The 25046-nt window shown below is 42.0% G+C and overlaps 1 protein-coding gene across 9 annotated transcripts in view; it reads left to right on the top strand.

The window, feature by feature from the left end:
* The window catches only part of Rbfox1 (RNA binding fox-1 homolog 1), a 1681994-nt gene that overhangs the window by 1089832 nt on the left and 567116 nt on the right, over window positions 1-25046 (top strand). Inside the window, exon 1 of one of the 9 annotated variants that reach the window (XM_036197539.1) lies at window positions 21793-22049. The exons of the other annotated variants lie outside the window; for them this stretch is intronic. Within the exon in view, the coding sequence (XP_036053432.1) occupies window positions 22032-22049 (18 nt within the window). The 5' untranslated portion in view covers window positions 21793-22031. Of the gene's footprint in view, window positions 1-21792; window positions 22050-25046 lie in introns of those variants that run through there. 9 annotated transcript variants of the gene reach the window in all.

The following is a 25046-nucleotide window of genomic DNA, read 5'->3' as shown; positions in this document are numbered from 1 at the left end:
GCCAACACTTAACCAACTCTACAGTGAGTGTTCATGAGTCCTGGAAGCTGGGAGCCAAGCTTGATTTCTTGGTCTCTGGAGCATTGTTGTTTTCTTATACAAGTCCAGTAATATACCCGGATACTGTGAATACCCAATTCTTTACAAATAGTGGATGGAATATATGAGATCATCATATGCCACTCTGAGAAGTTGGTATTTCTTAAATGATCATCATTGACTACCACCTAGAATGTTTGTAAAAAGCACCATTTGCTCTGAATCTGACTCTGACTCTGGGGACTAAATAGGAATGGACCAAGAGAACGTCGATTCCCAACCTGCTTCTGAGGTGGCATATTGAGCATGAGAATTGAGAATATTGATTTTAAAACTTAGCAGGTGAAATATTTTGATGTTTTAGCATCATTCTGTAGATATTGGATTTTCATGCTGCTGTAGGCTGAGCTGTGTCTCTCTGGGTTAGTTACTCTTATGTCATTGTGACCTAAATACTTGACAAACATGACTTTAAAAAGCAAGGGTTTGTTTTTTGTTCATTTTCAAAGAGAGATTTAGCCCATGGTGGAGGGGGAGGCATGTCACAGCAGCTTAGTTCCTTATTGCACAAGTATTTCTACTGGAGATTCCTCACATGACAATGGACCAGAAAACAGAGATTGTGGTCTTAACCAGAAATAGGTGTAGTCTTCAAAGGCCCATTCCCAGTGACCCACTTTTACAGCCAGGTCCCACCTCCTAACACTTCCACAGCCTTCAAAATAGCACAACCAACTAAGCAGTGAATGTTTGAAATATGTGGTTGTCAGGGCACTTCAGTTTTAACAACAGCACTGCCTGAAAGTCATATGGCAAAGTCCAAACCCCAAATATTCCAGAATAGTATGGTATTTGGAGACAAGAGCCTAAAGAGATGACTAAGATAAAGTGGGGACACATGGGTTTGACCCAGTGTCTTTATAGGAGAAGATGACTAGAGAACAGATACACATAAACTCACACACACACACACACACACACACACACACACACACACACAGAGAGAGAGAGAGAGAGACAGAGAGAGAGAGACAGAGAGAGAGACAGAGACAGAGACAGAGACAGAAAGAGACACACATACACACACAGACAGAAACAGAGAGACAGAAGAGGGATGACCATGATATAAGGACATAGGCAGAGAATCCTGGAAAACCTGTCCTTATATCTCCATTCAACCTTCTTATCTCCAGAACTATAAGGAAATAAATTCTTCTGTCCATATCCCAGTGGTCTTGGGTATTTCCTTATGATAACACTAGAAAATCCATGTTTGGTATACTGGAGGTATTAAACTGAAAACGAAAATAAATAAGACCAAATAAACAAACCCCAAGAGCTTTATAGTCTATTATTCTACTTTATTGCTCTACTGCCAAGAATTTAAAAATAACTATGGGTAATAGTTTGTGTGTCTGTTCACTTGTCTTAATCTTTAAAAAAAAGAAAAAAGAAAAAGATATGCAATCTTTAAGGCAGAAATGATTACGTTGGCTCCTAGCATTTAAACCCAACATCTAGCAAGTCCCATGGACTTAGTAGATCTTGATTGGCTGATGGAGGGCAGAAGATGAAGTGGGTATTTATGTGAGTGATAGACTTGTGCTCACTCCATCAGTAGGAGGCCCATTTTATACAGAGACTCATTTATAACCACTTCTAAATGAGAAAGCCAGTGGTATTTGGAAGTCCATGTCCTAGTGGTTCATAGTCAAGTGCTTATTTCCAACATGAGGATTTTGCACCTATCCAACTGTCTTATACCAGAGGTAGATTTTTCCCAGAGGTCCTCTAAAACATAATCTGAGGAGTCCAGGTCATTTTTCTCTCATCACTTGCCCATGATGCCTTGAGCTCTAATTTTGGCCTGATGAGACACATGGGCTTCTTCCTGTCAGCATCATCATTTCTGAACAGCTGTCCTGTCCATCATACAGCTTGAGATATGCACGCATTCCCTGGACCTACTTCTAGGGTAGAGTTTTTGTAGATCTAAGACCTGGCCCTTCGTATAAGTATTTGTTGATCAACAAACATGGGCTTAGGTGATAAATCTATTGAAAAATGCTCACCTTGTAAGTAATAGGACCCATTTCATCTCCCAGAACCCAATTTTAAGAAAGCCTTGAGTGGTGGTGCTCACTTATAAGCGCAGTAATATTGAAGTAGGAGCAGGCAGGTCTTTGGGACTCACCAGCAAGTAAATCTAAGCTATTCGGCAAGCTCTAGACTAGAGAGAGACCTTGTCACAAAAAATGCTGATAGCAACAGAGAGATGACAACAATGATTTGTCTCTGTGCATGGCAATTGCCCTCACATGTACACACACCAGCACACACATGTACATCTACACACACACACACACACACACACACACACACACACACAAAATACATACACAACTTCACAAACAATTGACAAATACAAATTTTACACATTCACATGTGTGTTTTGGTGTCTTTATATATACATACGTCATGAAATGTTTTACTCAAGCTCATTGGCATACACATTATCTTACATGATTGCTATCCTTTTTAACATTGAAGATCTACTCTCTTTTAGGGAAGTAAAGCCTTGTTTTCAGCACTAATCAACCCTCTGTGTAACTGGAATGTTGTGTCATCATACAGCATCTCCCCCAGTTGCCATCCTCCTCCCTGCTTCTGTGAATTTGACTTCTTCAGATCCCATCTAGGGATGGGTCCAGGGCAGGCAGGTTCTCCAAAGCATGGAAGAAGGGAAGCAGACAGGTGCTTAGAGATCATGCAATGTTTGTCTTTCTGTGCATGGACCTGCCCTTTGTGTTTTCTCCTACAGTCGTCTGAGTGATGCTCTACACCCAGGGAATGATAAAAAAAAATACCCTTACACAATTAAAGTAGCTCAGTTCACTCATGGGAGGCAGAAGCAAGGGCATTCCTAAAATATCCCTGAGCTCTTGAAACACTTGGCCTAAGAACACTAAAACCTGTGGTCACTGGGTACATACACCAGATTAAACATTTTACACATTACTAAGAAGATTTTCTTTGTTCTTACCTTACACAGGAGTAAAATGAGGGACATATTAGATATAAGAATCCTACCTCATTGTATAGTTTGAGTTGGAAGTCAAGTCTTCTTGTTCATTTTAGACCTTGTTTTCAGTTGTGGGACATGGCTCAGCAATCCCTGGAATACCTGAGTAGGAGGTCGGTGTGGACCCTCATGGGGGGAAAGGATGGGAACTAGTCAGAGCGGCTGTGAAATGAAGGAAGCAGTTAGGTGCATACACTTTGCATCTGAGGTTAGTCCTAGAACTGAGGCCAGGTCTTCTCAGAGCCTAACTATATTCAAGCTATGACAGCTAGACATATCTGGCCTGCTTAATTAGCTAGTTATGAAAGTGTGCTGATCAGTTTCTGTAGTTTTGGGTGCTTGGGTTAATTTCTTTGACAGTCACCTCCTGGATCCCGTCTTACAAAGAGGAAGGTTTTTGGTTTGTTTGTTTGTTTAAAATGCAGAGATTTTTCTAGAATGGTAGCTGAGGTCTGACAGGTCTATGGGTTCTATTTTAAGATCTGTCTACATCAAGACCACTCCACTGAATGGGCAAGTAGTTGAAATAGTTTTTCTTTGTATACTAGGCTTTTTATATAGAAAAGGAATTACAAAGTAAAAATTTGGCACAAGGACTGGGGTAGGGCTGTATGAAATCTAACTTGTGAGTCAGTGAGGCAAAGAAGCTTTGCACTTCCAGCTAGTTACTCAGTTTGATTCCAGATCATCCGTGTGTCTGTCTGTCTAGATATCTATCAGAACCACACAGCATATTGTATCTATAAAGTGGACAGTTCACCATTGTGAAGTGATGTGGCAATGCCTCTTCCTGCCTCCAGTAAATAATGAGAAACCATGTCTACAGGAAAAGTCTGTTATGACTGGGGCAACAGAGGAGCAGCTGTCCCAGGCATGGCAAAGGTGGATGCAGAGGCCTCCTTTGTTAACCCTTCGCTTTCCTTGCATGTGACAGTCCATACCAGCTGTCATCTTGAGAGTGTGAAGTTGTGATAGACCTGTTGGCAGACCTGTTGGCATATAACTATATTCCCATCTATTTGACCCACTGAGGCAGGGTGATCATAATTTCAAAGACAGCTTGGGAAACTTAGCAAAACTGTGTCTCAAAATAGAAAGTGAAGCATGCTGAGGATGTAATCAGGGCATTGTACTACAGGGTTCTGTAATCACAACACAGCTTTTGATGGGATGGTGCCCCACTCATATACAAGGAAAACAGCTATATAAGATGCATTTATATTTGCCCTGGCATCATTTCTCATTTACAGGCTTCTTTTAAGAATATGGAAGCTCTCTCTCTCTTGGATAGAAAACCCGAGGACATGATTTCTAAAACTCTGTCTGCCTCGGATACAGCCCATGCAAGCATAGATAAATGCGTACTCAAGAGTTCTCTACTGATAACAACATAGAGATTTAAATTTTCTGGCAATCCTTATACTGTTATTTTCAGTGGCTTTGCAACCTTAATCATGATTGCATGTATGTTTTGACAACTTTACACCAAAGGCATGTTTTTTTTTTAATAGATGTCTGAATTAAATAGCCAGCTCTTTTCAAGTTAGCTGAGTTAACATTTAAGTGGTTCTGATTAACCTGGCTGTGTTCATTTGCTCCTAAATATTCTACTGCCGAGCCATCTCCCTTTGCATAAACTGATTTGGGAGTGTAGCCCTAGGAAATATAATTTTCTAAATAGCTAAGAGCACCGTGCCCAGTGTGCTCCCTTGAAACTGAATGTGTAAGATTCAGCCTCCCCACCTTGCTCAGCTCTCAGGTGATGCAGAGTGGAAATTGGAACCAGACTATCACACTCCGCACTGATGGACAAAAGCAGAGCTGATGAAGCAGGGGTTGTGGGGGTTGGGGAAGGTGGGAGTGATGGCTATGGAGAAATGTGCCGGGCTCAGTTTAGAATTTGGAAAGCTTTGAGTACAGAGCATTTTGTCCACAGCAGCATGTTGTCATGCTGCCCTCTGGCCACATCTAGCAATAAGAGAAATGACTCCTAATAAACAGTGTGAGCCTTTGTGAGCATATCTTCCTGAAAGCATGAAGATCAAGGGTCCCATCTGCTGAAGATGGTCATTCTGGGCAAGTCACATGCCAGCCATCTATACTGCTGTTCTGTTTTGAGACACACTGGGATTTTGGTATTGTACAGTCATTGGGTTACTCTAAAAGATTTTGATGAATATCGATATAAGCATGCTTCGTGGTTTCATTTCTGTTGTTGTATGTAGTCTTGCAAAAACCAACTCAGGGAATGAAGGGTTTATTTGGCTTACAGTTCCACAGTGCAGTCCCTCACTGAGGGTAAGTCAAGGCAAGAAGTCAAAAACATAGTCATATTATGTCCACAGTCAAAAGCATAGAGAAACAAATAGATCCTTGTTTGGTAGCTTGTCTGCTGTCAGTGAAATATCTTTGCTTTTGTATGGTTCAAGGCTCCGCCTATGGGATGGTGCTGCCCATAGTGGAAGGGATCAATCAATAACCAAGGCAACACCCCACACATATGTCTACAGGCCAATTTGATTCAGACACTTGAGACTCTAGTGTCAGTGGTTCCCCCTTTGTGCCAACCCAGCAATTAAAGCTAACCGTCACAGCATGGTTGAGAACATTGAGCCTATCTTGCTTCCAAGAATTTTGTAGTCTGCTAGAGAGTGTCAAATATTGTAATGTTCCTACACGATACAGTAAGTATGTATGTTAGATGTGAAATGAACCCTTATGAGACCTTAAAGGAAGAGGTAGTTACTCTTCCTAGCAACAGTGACTAGGGCTGTTTAATGTTCCCTAGCTTTGATATGTTACCCTAGTTGCCAGTCCTTTTGTCTAAAAGGCTATAGATTATTTATATAAAACTGAAAAATCTTAGTTACACTCTATCACATCCTCACTCACCTCTCCCTTACATACAGAAGCATTAATTTGGATTTCCTCCTCTGACTTTCTCTGTGATGGAATCTAAATAAGGTGATGGAACTGGACAGAAAAGCATCACCAACTTCTCCACCTCTTTATCATCTCTCCTCTCCTGAAGAGTCAACCTTCTGGCTTCTCTCATGTCTGTGGATTCCTTCCCAAGTTTACCCTCAGGCATGCAGTTGAGATCGACATGACTGCTCAGCTTTCCTCCCGCAGCTCCAAGACCATGTTATCTCTTTTAAAGTCTTATTTTCCATTAGAAAATGCATATCTAGAGTTGCCTGGGAGTGCTTCTGTTACAGCAGGTATAATTATTAGGAACAGTCCTTCTGCCCCTCTCAGCCCAGTTGCCTTGCTTGGGAAAGTGGATCATGATTGCCCCACTTCTGTCCTCTCTTTTGCATCAGAATGACCTTTCCAAAACTTAATTAATGCTACTCTCAGTCTTCATGTGTCATCATGCTTATCACCTTTGTCACACTTACCCACATTCTGTAATTATCCAGTTTATCCGCCTGTTTGCTGGCCCATGGTCTCTGCCTCCTACATTCCCACCCCTGTTATATTTCATTTCGTCAGGCCTGGGATGTGCTTGTTTTATTCATCCTTTGGCTCCCTGGTGTCCATGCCTTATTAGGAACTGAATGAATATTGGTGACTATGACTTTTAATAGTTAATACAGTGTCTTAGTTATTTTTCTATTGCTGTGACAAAACGTCCTGTTCAAAGGCAACTTAAGGAAGAGAGAGGTTATTTTGGCTTAAGATTCTAGAAGGACAAGAACCCATCATTGTAGGGCACAGGAATAACAACAAGGAGCTGGGAGATCACTTTGAATTTTCCCTGAGGGTTTCTCTGTACAGTCCTGGCTGTCCTGCAACTAGCTCCATAGCCAGGCTGGCCTTGAACTCGGAGATCCACTTACCTCTGCCTCCCAAGTGCTGAGATTAAAGGTGTGTGCCACCATCACCTGGAGAAATCACATCTTTAAATCTAAACAGGAAACAGATAAGGAACTGAACTGGGGCAAGGCTCTAAACTGTCACAGCTCCTGGCTGGAGAGATGGCTCAAAGGTTAAGAGCTGCTGTTTCAGAGAGCACAGGTTCTACTCCCAGCACCCACAAGGCAGCTAACACCCCTCTGTAACTTCAGTCCCGAGGGATCAGACACCCTCTTCCCATCTCTGTGGGCACTGTACATACGTAGTGCCCATGTGTAGAATACAGGCACAGCAGAAAGTGCATACTAAATAAAGGCTAAAACAACTCTCAGAGCTCACCCTTAGTAATGTACTTCCTTCAGCAAGGCTGCACCTTCCCCATATCCTCTCCCAACAATATCACCACTGGGGTCGAAGTCTCCAAATCCTGAAGCATATGTAGATGGTTCATTTTGAAACTACCACATCCCATTCCTTGATATAGAAAGTACAGAAGAAGACTTTGTCAACCTGTCCCACCAGCCACATCTGTCCTATATCCTTAATTTGTACAATTCATGAACAGGAATTTTTAATTTGTGTTTACAGGGTAGAAAAGCAGGAATGTGTGACTGTGTCCTTATGTCCTGTATAAAACTCAATGTTATAATTGTCTGACTCTTCAGGAACTATGACAAATCCCTGTTCTTCATAAGGGTCATGTTGTAGGGCTGTAACACTGTGGTCACATCCCAACTAGACAATCTCCAAGAGAGCAGGAAAGAAGGCTAAGGCTGACAGAATTAAAGAAGTGGATAGGAGCTTTAAGTCTTTGCAGAAGAAAACTCAGGTACCTTTTGGTGGAAGACAACACAAGTCAAGCCCTCTACAACCTGCTCAATCTGTCAAACGTGCTATAAATGCAATGCCCAGCATCACATTCCTGGATTTCATGTATCTGCCCATTTCGACAGCAAGCATCAGGCATGCAGCATAATAAACAGAAATATGTGACTGGCAGCATATAACAAGAGGTTGGTCAATTAGAGTCTTAAGACAACCAACTCATGTCTTGAACCATTCCAGCCAGTTTCATTGGAAGGTAAGTATGGCCATCTGTTTCCTCATAGGAAGCATATAGTTCTGTGTTGCAAGCAAAGAGACAATCCATTTCAGTAGACACCGTGTGACTGGCAACCCAAAAATTCAGTCCCTCCCTGTTTAAGAAGCTATGCTTTGGTTACTTATTAGGAAAACAGGATTATGGGATAACTCACAGGTTAGAATTAAAATATGTGAGGATTAGACATGGCGCAGCCTAGGCAGACATCAACCTGCAGCAATTGCTTTTACCTACACAAGACCTACACAACGTCAAGCCAGTCAAAAGTCTAGCCTAGGTGGAGGAGGGGCAGCCAAGGTCCACCCTTGTCTGAGGAGCTATCATTGGCAGTTGATGCTTAAGAAGGGAGTGAAAGTTACTGTCCTTTGGGGACATAGCTGTTGGTAGGTTGCTCATTCCTCAGCATGTGACTACACATTCATGTGCATATGGGCATTATTTATCGCACTTATGGTTTATTAATAACACCTTTTAAAACACATGGAACTGGGAGGGAGGCATAGTGGATGATTAGGAGGAAAGTGGCAGTAGATGGACATATCAACATTTTCTATAAATGCAGAAAACTCTTAAAGAATGGAAAATGTTATTTTAAAAATGCTTCAACTCCAACTCAAACAAAAGTATTAAAATATACAGGGGATTTAAAGTAATTATTGCAAATATCAAAGGCCTTGTAGAGAAAGATAACATGAGTTCATAGAGGAGAAACTTAAAAAACAGAGGGAAACCTATAAATTGGAGCTAAACCAAGATGCTGGAACTAAAATTACAACATGTCACAAGCAGAAGTGTAATGTAGATTGAAGAAATCCATAAGTGCGAAGACAGAACAGAGCAGCTAAACTGAGAAGAACAGGGAAGAATGCATACTGATATTCACACAATGGACATTTCTGCAAATTAAAAAATGTGGCCCCCAAACAATACATAATCATTGCAGCAAAAATTAATTGGATTTCCAAATGAAATGAAGAGGAGGGGGGAAAAGAGACAGAAAAAATGTTAAAGAAATAAAATATAACAGTTTCTCAATTTGATGAAAATAACAACACACCCACCAGATAATATAGCAAAATAGGCAATACACAATTTAAAAAACCTATTTAGGAACATTGTCAAGGACTGCTCGGGGACGAGGGATATAACTCAGTTGACAGAGTACTTGCCTAACATGCACCAAGCCCTAGGTTTGGTCTCAGCACTGGATAAACATGGTGTGTGATAGAGTACATCTGAAATCTCAGCATAGAGAGGAGGATGAGGAGATCAAGATCATCTTCTGCTCCATAGCAGGTTCAAGGCCAGCCTGGTATTCAAAAAGCTCTGCCTCAAAAACAAAATAATACAATAAAATGCACCCAGAACCACCAATAAGAAAACAACAGCATGAATCTCCTTTGGAAAGCATTTGCAATTGATTCTACAACATTGCATTGCATGTGAATGACTGAGTCCCATGAAGCTTGTCCAGGTAGACATTGGAAGACTGAGAAAGAGAGAAGGAACTGAAGTGTTGCTTATCCTATTGTTAAAGCAGGGTGGGGAGATGAGAGAGAGGAGGGTCAAGGAAGAGATTACCTGTAAGTGAATACACTTGAATACAAAAGAGAGCCTGGAGGCAGAGCAAAGGGAGTCACCAAGTGTACAGAGAACACACAGGGACAGTCAGGGCATGGTTCTGTGGGACCAAAGCTGTGAACTAGTTTCACTGCAGATCAGTGAGTTGGATTCTCTTTATTGCGGGCAAAGGAGTAGACTTCGGGGATCATGTGTGTCTGAGGAGTACTGAGATGAGTCATACCCTGGGCTCAGTTGTACCCTAAGTCTTCTCTGGACACCATCAATGAAATTCCATTGCTCCACCGCAATCAAGACCTTCAGATACAAGAAATTTATTTAATAAGCAGTTATTTATAAAGCATTGGCTGATTACCACAATGAAATCAAGGAGAGATTTTAGAAATGGGGACAGAGTTCCTGTATCATTGAGGGTTAATGCATTTTTGCACAGTTGGTTGAAAAGTGAAATACATGACTACCAATATTTAAAAACATGGAGATTCCTCCCCCAGTATCTATAATTTGGGATTATCTTAAAGAGATTTTTGTCTTAAAATTTTGACAGTGTTTCAAGTATCCCTTCCCGGGTGTCTTTTGTTGTTGTTGTTTTCATTCTTTTAACTTTTAATGATGGAAACAAAATAAACTTAAAACTGGAGTTTTGGGGGAGGGAGTGTGAAAACGAAAAGCACTTGTTCTTGTCTGTCTTGTGTAGCTCCTCAGACTTGATCTTAGCCTCCCATTAGCCTTGCATTTCAGAGCTGGCTCTCTGAAGACTTCCTTGTTGACAAGAGTTTAGTCCAAGGGACTATCCACGGAGTACCTTGTGTTCATGGGGTGATTGTGGCCATACACTTTCACAAAAGACTTGATCTTTGATTTCTTGGTGATTTTGTTCTTGCCCAGGGCAGCTGTTACTTTTTGGGAACAGTGGTCAGTTCCGGCAATTGGCATGGAGGGCGAGCATGGCTAGAGTTTGAGTGTGAAGGAGAGCAAACGAGCAGCAGCATCCTTCTGCTTTCTTGGAGTGGGGACACAGGGGATGTCTTCGAGAATATTTCTATAGACAGCTCAAGCTCTACAAGATTATTTCTCTGAGCAAGCTCTTTCCTGGCTATGTACCACCCATCACACTCCTGGGAAGGGAAGTCTTGGAATGCAGTGTATTGCTTCAAAGGGTATCTGTGATCCTTCCCATTGGCCCACCCAGAGCAGATCATGTTCTACAGACTGCAGTGCATCTGACATGACGAATTTTCTTAAGAGAGTCAGAAGGGGTTCCAGCCTTCTGTAGGTGGCACAGACTGCATATATTAGCACTGAGAGCACGCAGTCTCAGAGATGAACTAATCTGTGAACAACTGTGCCATTTGTAACAGCATAAACAGGGCTTAATGGGGAGATGGTGCAGAGGAATGAGGTATTCGCAACCTGTCATCATATTAGTACAGTGATCAAATTTGTGACCAAGCTCCTGAGCAAACACTTGGTATCAAGTGTGTGTCTTCCTATTATAATTTGTGCTGTATTAAGGGCGTCGTAGCATATTAGTGACTTGAAAATGTTTTTAAATAGTATCTCTCGGGTTGACAGAAATGGAATGTTCTAGAGTTGTACGACTATTAGTCATATTAAACTCAGCCTGTTAGCAGTTTTCCCTTGCACTGATACTTAAATGAGGTTTTAATATAAACAAAATGTACTTCTGAAATGTGCTTCCAGCTACAACCAATTTCTCCCAGTCCATTAGCTACTTTGCATTCCTTTTAAGAAACCCAAGCTTGAGCTTTTATTGAGGAGCCAAAGTATTTGCTCAGCTCATTAAGTCAACTGTAGAGAAAGTAAACAAAAGGGGTGGGGATGCTTCTAGAGTTAGGTTGGGACCCAGCAATCTTGGCATGAATACCATCATCCCTAGGAAAAGCATGTATTTCTTCAAAGTTTGCCTGCCTCTACCTGCTTATACTACTAGAGTGATGGAGGAGGCTGGACAGTCTATTCTTCCTCCTTAACCTCTTTGGAACAGAAAAGACCAATGAGGCCCAGTACCTGGTACTCCCCACAAAGAGATTTATGGTACCCTTGAAGCTGCTGTAGGATTGACACTGAGAAAAGACATAATACAGGCACAACTAGAATTGTCATGTGACATTAAGTCTTGCCCCAGCCACTCATGTGGACCTAGTCATGGAAGGAGTTTGTGAACCTTGTAGATACCTAGAGGGTTAGAAATAACCCCTCTGTCATCTGAGCTGGGTGGTGTAAAGCAAAGACATGAATCTCCTACACTAAAGAACTGAAGACTGAAATTAGGGATTCAGCAGGCTGTGCTCAGCCTGACAGATCCAGGCAAGGATCCTTCAGGCCACTTCTAGCTTCAGATAGTCTCTGACTCTCCTTGGATTACCCAGACAGCACTCTTCCTGTGGTGTGTTCTAACCTGGTCTTTCCACAGCAAGTCTGTAGCTCAGCAAAAAGATCCCCTTTATTAAGAACATCAGTCATTAGGTCACATCCTACTGACCTCATTTTAATTTGATTGCTTTTATAAAGACCCTGTTTCCCAATGAGGCCACATCAGGGGCACTGAAGGTTTGGGTTTAAGTATATTCTATGGACTCCATACTTTCAGCCCTTACAGCCTGAGTTCTCTCATATTTATTGTTGACTGCAGTTGACACCCTGCATTGTGTGAATGCATCTCCCTACTTCCAGGGAGAATCATAGCATTTATTATTTCTGATGGGGACCGAGAACATTTGCCAAAGAACTCAACCCTCTCAGAATCATGCCACATAACTTTAGTCTGCTTTGGGCCAAGGGAAGGAGAAAACAAAAGTTGAATTGGAATTCTGAATCCTTGGCCTGCTTACTTAGTCATAGCAAAGGAATTTCTCTCTTAAGAAATGAGTAAAGAAAGAAAGATATGTGAGCTAGAACAACAGCTAACAAATTGTTACATCATGTGAGCTCCCAACATGTTTGCTAATGGCTTATAGTGGTGAGACGCTAGAAATGAAGACATAAGTAGGTGGGTATTCTTGTCAAATCCAGTGCCATAAAGTCATCCTTATCCTCCAGGTCTACTTCAATATGAAAGATCAATTAACATTATTTTTAATCTCTCTCTCTCTCTCTCTCTCTCTCTCTCTCTCTCTCTCTCTCTCTCTCTCGGTGTGTGTGTGTGTGTGTGTGTGTGTGTGTGTGTGTGTGTGTGTGTGTGTGTGTGTGTGTGTGTGTGTGTGTGATGTGAGCATATATGTATGTGTCACTGTGCACCCCATGAAACTCATGTGGAGGTTTGATGACAACCTCAAGCAAAGGTTCAATGATTCTCATTTTCTACCTTGTTTGAGGCCAAGTATATGTTTTGTTGCCAAGCTAGCTAGCCTATACACTTCAGGTAATTCTCCTAGCTCCTCCTCTCAGCTCACCATAGGAACACTGCAACTGGTTAAAATATTAAGGCAACTCAACGTAGTTAAAAGGGAGGTTTATTTTGTGGGGTAACTTACAAGTAAAGGGATAGATTACAGGGTCTGGGAAAGGTGTAGCATAGTCTGGCGATGTTCTCTAGAGAACTCTGCTCAGTCTACCTCCAGTGTCCAGGGGCCAGGAACCAAGAGAGCTGGCCCATCTGGATCTTGGTTCTTCAGGGTCCTCTCTTGGTCTCACCTTGTAGGTGTGACAGTTACTGAAGCCTCAGTGGGGGTTGGAACTTCCAGATCAAAGCTGGATTGGCTACTTACTACACACTGCCTTTATAGAAATGTATTACTGTGTCTGGTTTATGTGGGTTCTTGGGATTCAAACTCAGGTCCTTATTCTTGTGCAGCAAACACTTTACCTATGGAACCATCTCCACATCTCCCCAAATAATGATTACTTTTATGCTACTATTAATATTAATATATGCACTTTATTAGGCACTGTGCTATATTATATGCTCCAGGGTATGCATTTGTCATATTGTCATATAGCAGTTCTAAGACATGAAAATGAGCTTCCCCATTGTATCAGTGATGTGCAGGGACATTCATAAACACACTCAGAATTATATAGTTTTTGAAAGTTGAATTGTAATTGAATCTCTGGACCCTCTTCCTTGTTCTACCCCCAATTGAGATACATATTGTTAGTGTTAAGCCAGGTAAGTGAACATATATTCATTATCCATTGGGCTCAGCTCCAACTAGATCTTTCAGATTGAAAACATGCAAGAAGGTTTCCTAAGAGAAGACCAGTATGTGAGAAAGGGCAAGAGGCAATGGACACTGCAGAGGCACAGCCAACCTACACATACCCATTGTATGTAAAGGGATCCAAGTTTTACCATCTCCCTTGTATCTCACCATGCATCACAAGGCCACCTACAATTCAGAGTTCTTTTATTACCTGCTTCAGGTTGTAAATACTTAGAAAATTTGTTGGCACTATCCTGTCTCTTTCTTTCCCTCTATATAAAGAAACATAAAATGACATCATGAACAAGTATCCCATAAAGAACTTTGCATTAAGTCAGAGAAAGTACAAGGAATATGAAAAGGGAGAGTAAACTGCTCAATGAGGCAAGAGGGAGACCTCTGGGTACGTAAGATGTCCAAATTATTGATGTGGGTGGAGATTTCCAAAGGTGTGTATGTATGAAAATGAATACTTAGGATTAAGAAAGTCCTTGCTGCTCATCCAGAGGACCTGAATTTTCTTCCCAGTGCACAAGGGACTTTCAAACTACCTGTATCACCAGTTCCAGATCTAATGCCCTCTCCTGGTCTCCATGGGTAACTGCCTGTGCTTGCATGCACATAGATAACACACGTGCATATACTTAATTAAACAACAGCAAAGATTACTGAACTCTGTAGAATTGTGGTTGGCAGGATTGGCAGTGGGAAGGGATTGGAGAATTATCATTGTTAATAGCACAGAATTTGCATTTTGCAAAATGAGGACCAAGGGAGGTCTGTGTGTGGATAATGGTAATGTTTACATAAATTATGCACTTAAGATGGTTAGAATGTTAATTTTATGTAATATATATTTTACCATAATTAAAAAACAATATAGTGCACTTACCATCCTGAAAATGTAAAAGCAAAAGTGGATAGAATAAAATAATATTCAGTGTTCTTTTCATTTGGAAGCCACTACCAGGCTTGACTTGACCTAGGATAACTGCATGCCAAGTGAGCAAACAGTGTTAGAAGATGCTGGTCATAATATATTAGTCAACCATTATTGAACCCTGGTGAATAGATGGATCATTTCCTTCCAATGACTTACCCATCAGCCTCTTCTTTCTTCCCTCAATATTCTGGGAGAGCTATAGTCACTATGAGTTCAATGTCAAAGCAAGGGCTGTTTGTATTGAGTGTGTATAGCAGAGCTTTTCTTCCTAGGAAGAGACCATGTGGACCTCCCTGCTTCTTGTTTTGGGGATTGTGAATCACCATTTAAGGTATATGGCTTGTTCAGAGCTGGCTCAGCAATTTGTTCTCTTGATGCCTTTGATCCTGGTTTGTGATCCCCTGGGGAACACACAGTATTATCCCACCTAGCTGCATGCCAATACTTGGCAGCTAGCCACCATGCAGACTATGGAGGTGAGGACACAGTTCATATCGTGGATTACACAGAGTAGTTCTGTGTTCTGCATCTCTACTTGGTTGAACACAATGCTTTTGATTGCTTGGAAGACCCCAACAAGGGTTTGAATGGCTCTATCATCCTCATTTGTCTTCAAGGAGATAAGCTGTGGTCAGCAGCCAGGGCAGGTTGTCTTGCTGGTTCCCCATCAATGATGTGTGAAACACAGATCTCACCCTGTGATGACAAAGGTCTCCTTTACTACTTACTCAGCTTTTGCAAATGGTTGGCTCCAGCCATAGTGGCCTATTAAGAAACAGAACATGGCTATCATTTGCTTTCTCCTAACACAGTTTTTGTCCTGTGCTGGGCCAATATAAACTTGGGTGATCCTCATGAGGAGAGCAAAAGAGAGGATCTTCTTGGCTCTAGGAAAATTTATCCCAAGTCACTCTCATAAAATGACAACATTCAGTTTTTCTACATACTCAGCTTTCTTTTTACTTCTTATTTTGAGACAGGGTCTCACGAAGTTACTTCGGCTGGCCCAGAACTCACTCTGTAGCCCAGGTTGGGCTTGAACTTGTGATCTGAAGTGGCCGGGATTTCAGTCCTGAGCCACCAAGTCTGACTAAAGCATATTACATCAAGGTCCCCACACTGATTAAATAGAGTTGCTCAAATAATTTTTTAGATTCAGACAATGAATAGCAAGCTCTTTAATGAAGACTTTTGTGAAGTTCAAATTCTGACGCCGATGGTGTAGGATTCAACACTTCACAGTGGTGTTCTATTTCTATAGCAGATTAGAAGCCTCTCACACAGGCCAGCCACCAGCAGCTTAATCAGTGTTTGGGTAAGCCATCGCTCTGCAATTGATTAATTATTCCAAAGAGCTGATAACTGATAACTGGATTAATTATTTTTAAATAACTCCTGTGTAAGCATGAGAATAAAGCCCTTTGAGTGTGCCCACTCATACAGCAGCTTCTCACCCCCACCTGCCTTGCAGCCAATGGGGGGGAAATGGTTTCAAATGGAATATTTGCATGTGTATTTTGTTATTAAAATCTCTTAAAAGGGAAGATTTGGAGGTAGCAGTAAATAGGAAAACGTTATTATCCTCATTTCAAGGAACAAGACTTGAGGAATTGATGGGTTCATCAATTCCATTCTGAGCAGAATTTCAAACATGGGCAGTGTTTGCAGACACCCCCTTAAGGGGGCAGCACTCGGAATGTTGCCTTTGGTCTAGAGAGTATGGGCATGGCAACACATCGACAACGACAACTTGATTTATGGGCAACAGCTGCCTCCTGCTTGTGTCACAGTGATAAACCAGCTCGCCATCTTGGGTTGAATCTCACCTCTAGCAGAGGGACCACATGTTCAAGCATGTGGAAGAAGACTGTACACCTAAGAGGCAGAGGAAGCAGAGGCAGGGGTGCCATGCAGGCTAACTGAAGCTCAAGGTTCGATGGAAAAAACAAGAAGCAGAAGGTGCCAATCACCCCATCTGAGTTATAAGTACCAAGGGTCCCGTGTGCGCCAGTTCTTCCATAATGCATCTCAGGGCTTGTAGCACAGCTCAGCCTATTAACTTATGTATGTTTGAGCCAGTGTCAGTCTGGTTCAGTCTGAATGCTGCCATCTCATCCATGAGAAAGATTCTTTTCTGTAAACTCTCTCCGAATTCCTTTTTGCTAGGGATATTTTAAAGTCTGAGAGCTGCATGGGTGATCTTGGTTGTCTACTTGATTGGAATGAGAGATGCCTCTAGGAGTTCACTTTGGGTGTGCCCATGAGGATGTCACAAAAGTCCACATCAGCTCAGGTGAGACAATTTGGGCTGAAGGTAGGCAGCTCTGTACACTAGGTTGGGAGCCAGAGCAAGGAAAAGGCCTCGAAGCCCTGGCTTGCTCTTTTTCCTCTTCCTATTCACCATGCAGTGGGCAGCTTTGTGCTGTCATGCCCTTCTGCTGTGATGATTGTTATAGTTTTTCTCATCGCAAAATCCCAGACAAAAGCAGCTGAAGAAAATGAAGGTTTGCTTTGGCTCACAGTTCTGGGGACTAGCTCATTGTGAAAAGGCAGCAGGAGAGCAGGAAGCCGAGACAGCTGGTCTCATTGAGGCCAGTCAGGAAGCAGAAAGGAATGGATGGATGTGCTTGCCTGGCTTACTTTTTCCTTTTTTATGCTGTCTTGCTTTATTCCATTTTAGATAATGGAATAATGCTGCCCACCCTTAGGGTTGCTCTTCCCAACACACTTAACGTAATCTAGAATATTCCTCTCAGGCATTCCCAGGAGCTTGTCTCTTGTGTGATTCTGACCATGTCTGGATGAAAATCAATGAGCCACTGCAAGGAACTGCTGAAGCCCAGGCCCAGAAACACTATAGTAGTAGCCATGGCAGAAGCCCCAAATAGTGCCTCCTCTATTAAGTTATTTATGTAGATATGTTGTCACAGTAATACCTGGACATTGAGGATTGGGCCATAAGTTACTGTTTACCATCGAGACATCGATCCAGTGTCCATGGCTTATTTTGACTTGGTAGTCCCATTGCTACTCTGTGTTCTTGCACTGATGACTCTACTTTATTAAATTAATTAATTAATTACTTTTCCCAGCCTGATCACAGCTTCCCCTCCTTCTCTCCTTTCCTCCAAGCCCCTCTCTCCAGCCACCACCACCCACATCCACTCTTACTTTTATTTAAGAAAAGTGAAGGCCTTTCATGTTTATCAGCCAGCAATGGCATATTAAGTTTCAGTAAGACTAGATAACTCCTCTCCCACTAAGACTGGAAGAGGCAACTTAGTAGGAGGAAAGAGTCCCAAAAGCAGGTACCAGAGTCAAAGACAGCCCCTGTGCTCTATGTTAGGAGTCTCACAAGAAGACCAAGCTACACAGTGCAACACATGTACATAAGGCCCAGGCCAGTCCCATGCAAGTTCTCTAGTTGGCAGTTAAACTGATGACTTTACTTTAAAGTCAAGCATTCCTAGGGGAACCATGAAGCCATCTTCCTGGGACCCAGGAATGTCTGCCCATATAGTCTTCAGTATTTCTTTCTTCCACCTGTGATCTCTCCCACATACTCTCATAACAACTTGGAATGTCCCTAGCCCATGACCATGTGATCCAAGGATTGTGAACATAGAAACATAGAAAACTTAAAGTGAATGAGCAAGAAATGTGATGCTATCAAGGCACATAAAGAGTGGTGAACAGGAAAATATAATTGAAGTTCAAGAATATTAAAATACAATTAAAGAAAAAAATAGTATCAGTGGGCCATATCTGCCTAGCTACTTAAAGTATTAACTAGCTGGATTGTTATATGAATACAAGGAGAGATAAATTGATGGAAGGACTGAAAGATGACAGACAGACTTATAGACAGATAAAATCTGATAGGTTCTAGGGACACTGAAGTACAATTTATAACAGTGCTATAAGAAATGCACATCTAAAGTAGTGTGTTTGTATTTATGTGTATGCTCACATCCTGGATCATCTTAAAAGTCTACAGATTTAACTATTTTCAAGGCCAGATTGCTAGGCAAATCTATGCCAACTAATACTCGATCTGAAGCAATTGGGAGTAGTAGACACTGTCAATTAAGATAGTTCAGTGCTCATCAGCATCTGTGGACAGGTGATCCTGAGTACCAGCCCACAGTCATACCTATGAAAAGCCAACCTAACATCACTGGGATAGCTGATGTTTTTGAAGAGTGCATGCAGATTTTCTTTTGAAGTCTCCCGGGTGTTTAAATATTGACAATCTGGTTATATTTAAAAATATATGCTGCCCAAATAAAATGCATCTTCAGGCTGTTTGTTGCCCACTGATTTGAGATGTCTGTGTCTTTCCTCACGACCACTGCCATCCAGTGCCTCCAGAGAGATGGAACACAGCAGTTCCAGAAAAAGTCGAGAATTGACAGATGAACTCATGCATGCCAGAAGCAAAGGAATGAGATGCTTGGATATTTTCCCAAGTTTACCTTATGTACAAGGGTTTGGGAACACAGCAATGTCATGGTGCTCATGTGCAATGAAGATATCATCCAGAGCAGTAACAGGGAAGAGGGCCCCCTTATTCTTCACATAAAAAATGACTTGTTACATTTGTGGGGGGTGTGTGTGTTTGCATGTGGAGACCAGAGGACAGTTTGAAGCCATCAGTCCTGTTCCCCCAGCACGTGGGTCCGAGGGATCAAATTGGAGTCTTCAGGCTTAAGGCATTGGAGCATGTGTCTCTGCCATCTTGGCAGCCCTCATTGCTCTTCATACTGGTAATGACAAAGAGTGTATACAGTATACCCACAATTGGCTTAGAATGCCCTGGTTTGCACATTTGATGTCCTGTAACTCGGGAACCCCTGTCCAAACAAGACACTTAACCACTTTCCTCTTCATGGTATTTATTGTATTTGAGGAACTTGAATATTACAGGTACAGATAGGTTCATGAATACATGTGATTTGCAAGTGTGTGCATGTGCATAGTGTGTGTGCATACATATTTGCTTGTGTGTGTGGGGGGGTGTTGTCTCTGTGTGTTAAAACCTGATGTTAACCTTGGGTGTCTTCTTTAGTTATTCTACCCTTTGTTTGTTGAAACAGGGTCTCTTGGTTTTACCTGGAACATGCTGATTTGATTATGCCCGTTTGCCCCTAGGATCTGCTACTTGTCTCTACCTCCCCAGCTGCAGAATTTCAAGTGTGAGCCACCACTCCCAGCTGTTTTACATGGGTTCTAGGCATCCAAGTAAGGTCCTCTCATTTGCAAAAAAAAGCAATTCACTGACTTCATCATCCCACTCCCATGATTTGCATATTTCTTAGCTGGGGAATTTTGTGACTCAGTTTGATTCCTCTGAGGTAGCCATCACTGTGCTTCTGTTGGTCACTGGTTAACAAGGCTGTGTGGCCATTGCTCTTTCCTCCTCTGCCGCCATTTATGCATCTTCATGATGCTGTCGATGGGATATCTTAACAGGTGCCTTACCACCTGCTCAGCTCTTGGAGATGAGTCTGCAATTTAGCTAATGCACCTTAATTATTTAGGTGACATTTTGCCTTATGTAGTTTTAAGGAGAAATGTAAATGAATAAGAGACTTAATTCCATGGTTTCCTCTGTATGATTTATAAAGATGTGACTAATGACCAAGACTCCACTCTGAGCACAAGTTCATCTTCTCCCTTTCCCTTAAAGGCTACCATGTGTTTTAATATTCATTTCTCTCTTATCCATATATCAATAATTGAGTTCTGCATCAATTAATATGCTGGGCAAATTGTATTCCCCATCCTCTCCTTCACGATGCATTTCAGTAATGGAGATAATTTTCAAGATAAAGTATACAATTTAAAATGGATTAAAAAAGAACAACTAATAAAGGGAAATTGATTCATGGGCAAAAATTTTTTTGGGTAATTTCAGGAAATCTTAGCTGTGCATCTAGCCTGTGGATTTTCTAAGAAGAGCCTGACAACATGATCAAGTTTTATGCACCCTGCAAAATTTCACAGGTCTACAATTGTAAAGGATAAGGGACAAAAAATAAAGAACACACACACACACACACACACACACACACACACACACACACACACTCCACATACTCACACATCAAGATCAGTTCTACTAGTGGGGACATGTGTGTTATTCCCTCTCTTGGTTTATTAGGAAGGCTAAACATACTCCCAGCAAGTCTTTGGAGCTTTCCATTTGCTGAGTGTGGCTGGTGGGGGTTGGCTTTGCTTTTGATTTGATAGACTGGCACACAGGATTACAAGGCCATGTGTTCCTCTCCCCCTCCCAGATTCCCATACACATCCAGGCTGAAAACCATGCAAGGCAGACATGGACAGGCAGCAGCTGCTGCGGCAAGCAAGACCTGCAGCCTCTGAGCCCGCAGTGACACCATGGAGCCGGTAGATGGCTGTAGACAAGTGTGCTGAGCATGTGGTGTGAAGAGGAATGAGTCTGGGGAGGCCTTGACCTAACTGGATGCTGCTTTTATCTGAAGTACATTTAAAGAGATAAAGGGGAAGCCGGGAGAGGCACATGTTCTTTTCTCTGCAGCTGGAGCTTTACTTTGAGTTAAAAAAAAAAAAAAAATTCAGAGTCACCAGCTCTGTGCTGATATGTTTGCCTCAGGAGGATCAGCCCTCCAGTAAATTTCTCCAGTAGGGACTTCGGGAATCTCCTACTGGCTGTCAGGACCGGCTGTAACACCTGCCTTTAGTGATCATCCTGAGCTGTCACTGTTATTATTATTGTTATTGTTATCAGCACCCTCACCACTGCCAGTTTCAACAGTGTCTGTGTTGCCACTGTTACTCACTGCCTAAAGTACTTGGATTTGCTCATGAGACAGCCACACCAAGAATTGTTTCCTAAGCAGTCTTGACTAGAGGGAGAAGAAAAGGCAAGAGTTAGGAAGGGAAAGGAAAGAGGGGGGAGGGAGGAGGGGAGGGAGAGGAGAGGAGGAGAGGACAGGAGAGGAGGAGAGAGAGAGAGAGAGAGAGAGAGAGAGAGAGAGGAAGCAAGCAGCCCGGGAGCAAGTCACTCCACACACGTTGGCACTGAAGGAATGCTGTCCTGATAAACTCATAAACAAGCATAGCAAACCTGGTGTAAGGAAATAAGAGGGACTCTGAGGACTTGGCAGGAAAAAGGCACGAATCTCTACCGAGTGGTTTTCAGTTTTTCTTCCAGATACTCTTGGTGAAGTGAGGAGACTTCTGTTTGCTGACAGAGCCTTTGATTTCTCTTGCAAGATGATGATGTATTTGTGGGTAGGTAGTCTTTCTCTCTCTCTTTCTCTCTCGCTCATTCTCTCTGTCTTTCTCTGATTAATAAATTGACTTCGGGGATAAAAATTGCAGCCTAGAGTAATCGCATTTCGTGTAAGGTGATTATGCCGATGCAGGATAATCTTGCATGGCTACGGTACATGTGCAAGCTTTTCCAGTGGGAGTTAGGCAAGACTTGCTTCATTAGCGCTGAGCTACAATTTTATTTTCACGTGCAAAAGGAAACAAAAAATTGTGTGTGTGTGTGTGTGTGTGTGTGTGTGTGTGGGTGTGTGATAGAGAGAGAGAGCACGCATGCATGCGAGTACGTGTACATGTGTGGAATGGGGGAATATGTTGCTTTCCTTTTTCTTGAGACATTGATGGTGGTGAATTCAGAGTAAAGAGCAGATCTAGGAATGCCGTTTTAAGCATGGAGCAAATTCTCTCTCACTTGTAGCTGCGTAGAATTTCATTTAATTACAAAGCAGGGTGCTGAGAAATGATGGTTCTGTTTGGGGTATATATGTACGTACATATATTCTCCTGTGTGAATAGCTACTTATTTCTCATGTTGGCTTTGAGTGCTTTAGCTGATAGCTGAGTGTTTTCTTTGCCTTAAGCAGGTGTGTGTGTGTGTGTGTGTGTGTGTGTGTGTGTGTGTGTACATGCTATGAGAACGCTCTGGCCAGAGGTAGATTTAGGTGTACTTTTTCTGCCTTATTGATAAATATATATAGTTATCTGTTTAAGATGTGGCATTAAAATAAACATACAAAAGTAATGGCCTGTTACTATAGATAACAATACTTAACTGGTGAAGTAATGGGAAAAATAGTGTCCTGGCATGAATGGATTAGAAAAGCGCCTATCTTCTGGGAGGAAAAATGTACACATCTTAGTTTACTTAGACCAATAATGGGCATGTGTGAAATTTTCCCCATTGAGAGGGCCGAGCTCTGTGGGTTCACATTAGAGACACATTCTCCTAGCTTTGCAGAGGGAAGGAGGGGGCATGTGTAAAGGGAGCCGTACCCCTTTATATTAATGCTACCATCACTGCTGGGTTTTGTTGTTCAGAAGACTTAGAAAAACCTTTCTCTCTCCTTCCAGCCACTTTTCTGGCTGAAGTCACAGCCTTGAACTTGTCCTTGCTGGAAAGGGAAAGGCCTCTTTGTTGAATTCTTTAATCACTTCCACCCTTTGACCTCTGCTAGTGTGTCCTCGGGTCCACCCCTCCTGTGAATTAGGCCTTGCTTAGCCCCTCCCCTTTTGTTTGCATGGGTCCTGTTGTAAAAACTTTAACTCCCTTTCTCCCCAGTTTTGTAGAGTTGAATACAATCAACTCTGGCATTGGAGACAGGCCTTTGTATCATTTTATCTTAATTTCAGGACAAAATTTCTCTTTAAGCATGCCTATCTTTAAGAAGTGTTTAGAAATAGAAAAATCAAATAAACTTAACAGAGGTAGTTTTCCCTCTATTCCCTCCCGAATCCTCTGATTAATCCGTGATCAATAACATCGGTTTATTGTTTTTGTTGCTACAATTAAAATTTTTGAATGTTTGAAAATGTTGACTTTTAAAGTATTAAATAATAAGTTGTTGTAGGGAATCACCACTTGAGTCATTCATGAAATAAGTGTATTAGTGTTTTTATGGAAAGGAGCCTGTTTGGGGTTCTTATTTTATGAGTGGATTCTGGTTAATTAGTTTTGTTTAAAAGCCTTTAGGCTATGCTTGCTTATGGAGTGACCAGCCACCCTTTGACTCTGAGTGCCTCAGTGGTGTCACCGATTTCATTTACTGGGTCAGCTGGCTCTCATGGCCATGCACATTTGCAAAGCTAAGCAGGGGAAACCACAGACTGCCTCAGACCTACTCCCAGGGTCAAGGCAGACGTTTACGGACTTTCATGAGGTCATTGATTCTGGACTTCTCAAAGCTGTACCTCTCACTTCCTGTTTTCCTCTGTCTGACCCTTGCTTTTGGGTGCCACACATTTTTATTAAGTGCATTTATCAAGCTGAAAAATGGTTGCTACCTGCCTGCCCCTGAACTCCACTATTCTATTTACATCTTAATTCTGGTTTTTGTTGTTGTTGTTTTCATCTTTGCTGTTCAGTCAAACACTGGCAGGCTCTTTAAATTGGAACAGCTGGATGTGTGCTGTTTAAGGAGATGTGAATTAGCAGGCCAGCATGAGTGCTGGGAGGTTTCAGGGAATTTTTGCTCTTTTCTTTTTCTCTCCGTTGGAAGTGCAGTCTCTGCCCTTGCCTCCCAGTCTGTAAATACAGATACTCTAAATATGTTTGATATTTCTGGTTAAGAGCTCATCTTGCTTTAGGAAAATGAACCTCGACTCTATCAATGTGTGAAAAGAGTCTCTCCTCTTCACTCATGGATGCAGAGATGAAGATGAGAGACAGCTGAAAGAAATTTCACATAAGCTGATGGCCTTTGTTGATTCTGGAAGTGGTGAACAGTCTTTAAATGAACCGACCCACCTGTGTTCACTGCATGGGGTTCCAGTGACCACAGTCTCACAGAGCCTGAGGACTTCCTGTTGGGGCCTGGAGGAACAGGGTGGGGACCACTTTTGATAGGAAAGGCAAAGTTTCAGGTAGCTAGTTATGAACACACACACACACACACACACACACACACACACACACACCCAAGCCGGGCTGACAAGATAGCTGCAGGCCTGGGAACAGTAACAGTCAGCTCCTTGGGTATGTAAACCCCTAGGTTTCTTTAAGAAGTCTTTCCTTATGGACAGATACTGGTAGTCATTTTCCTTGAACGTCATTATCTCTAAGTGACAACAAGGAAAGTGGAGTTTGCTTCCTGATCTTCTAAAGGGTTCCATTTCCCACACTTGGCTTTAGTATGCTAGAGGAGTCTTCCCATCAAGATTCCCAGATTTTGAATAATTCCGTCCCTTCTGTGCTTGGCAGAAGGTTATAGAAAATAAGACCAAAACAATTTTCTTTTTCTT

Source organism: Onychomys torridus, chromosome 8, assembly GCF_903995425.1.
Source record: "Onychomys torridus chromosome 8, mOncTor1.1, whole genome shotgun sequence".
NCBI lineage: Eukaryota > Metazoa > Chordata > Mammalia > Rodentia > Cricetidae > Onychomys > Onychomys torridus.
Note: the sequence above shows the minus strand (reverse complement) of the source record. Positions and strands in the feature narration are given on the sequence as shown.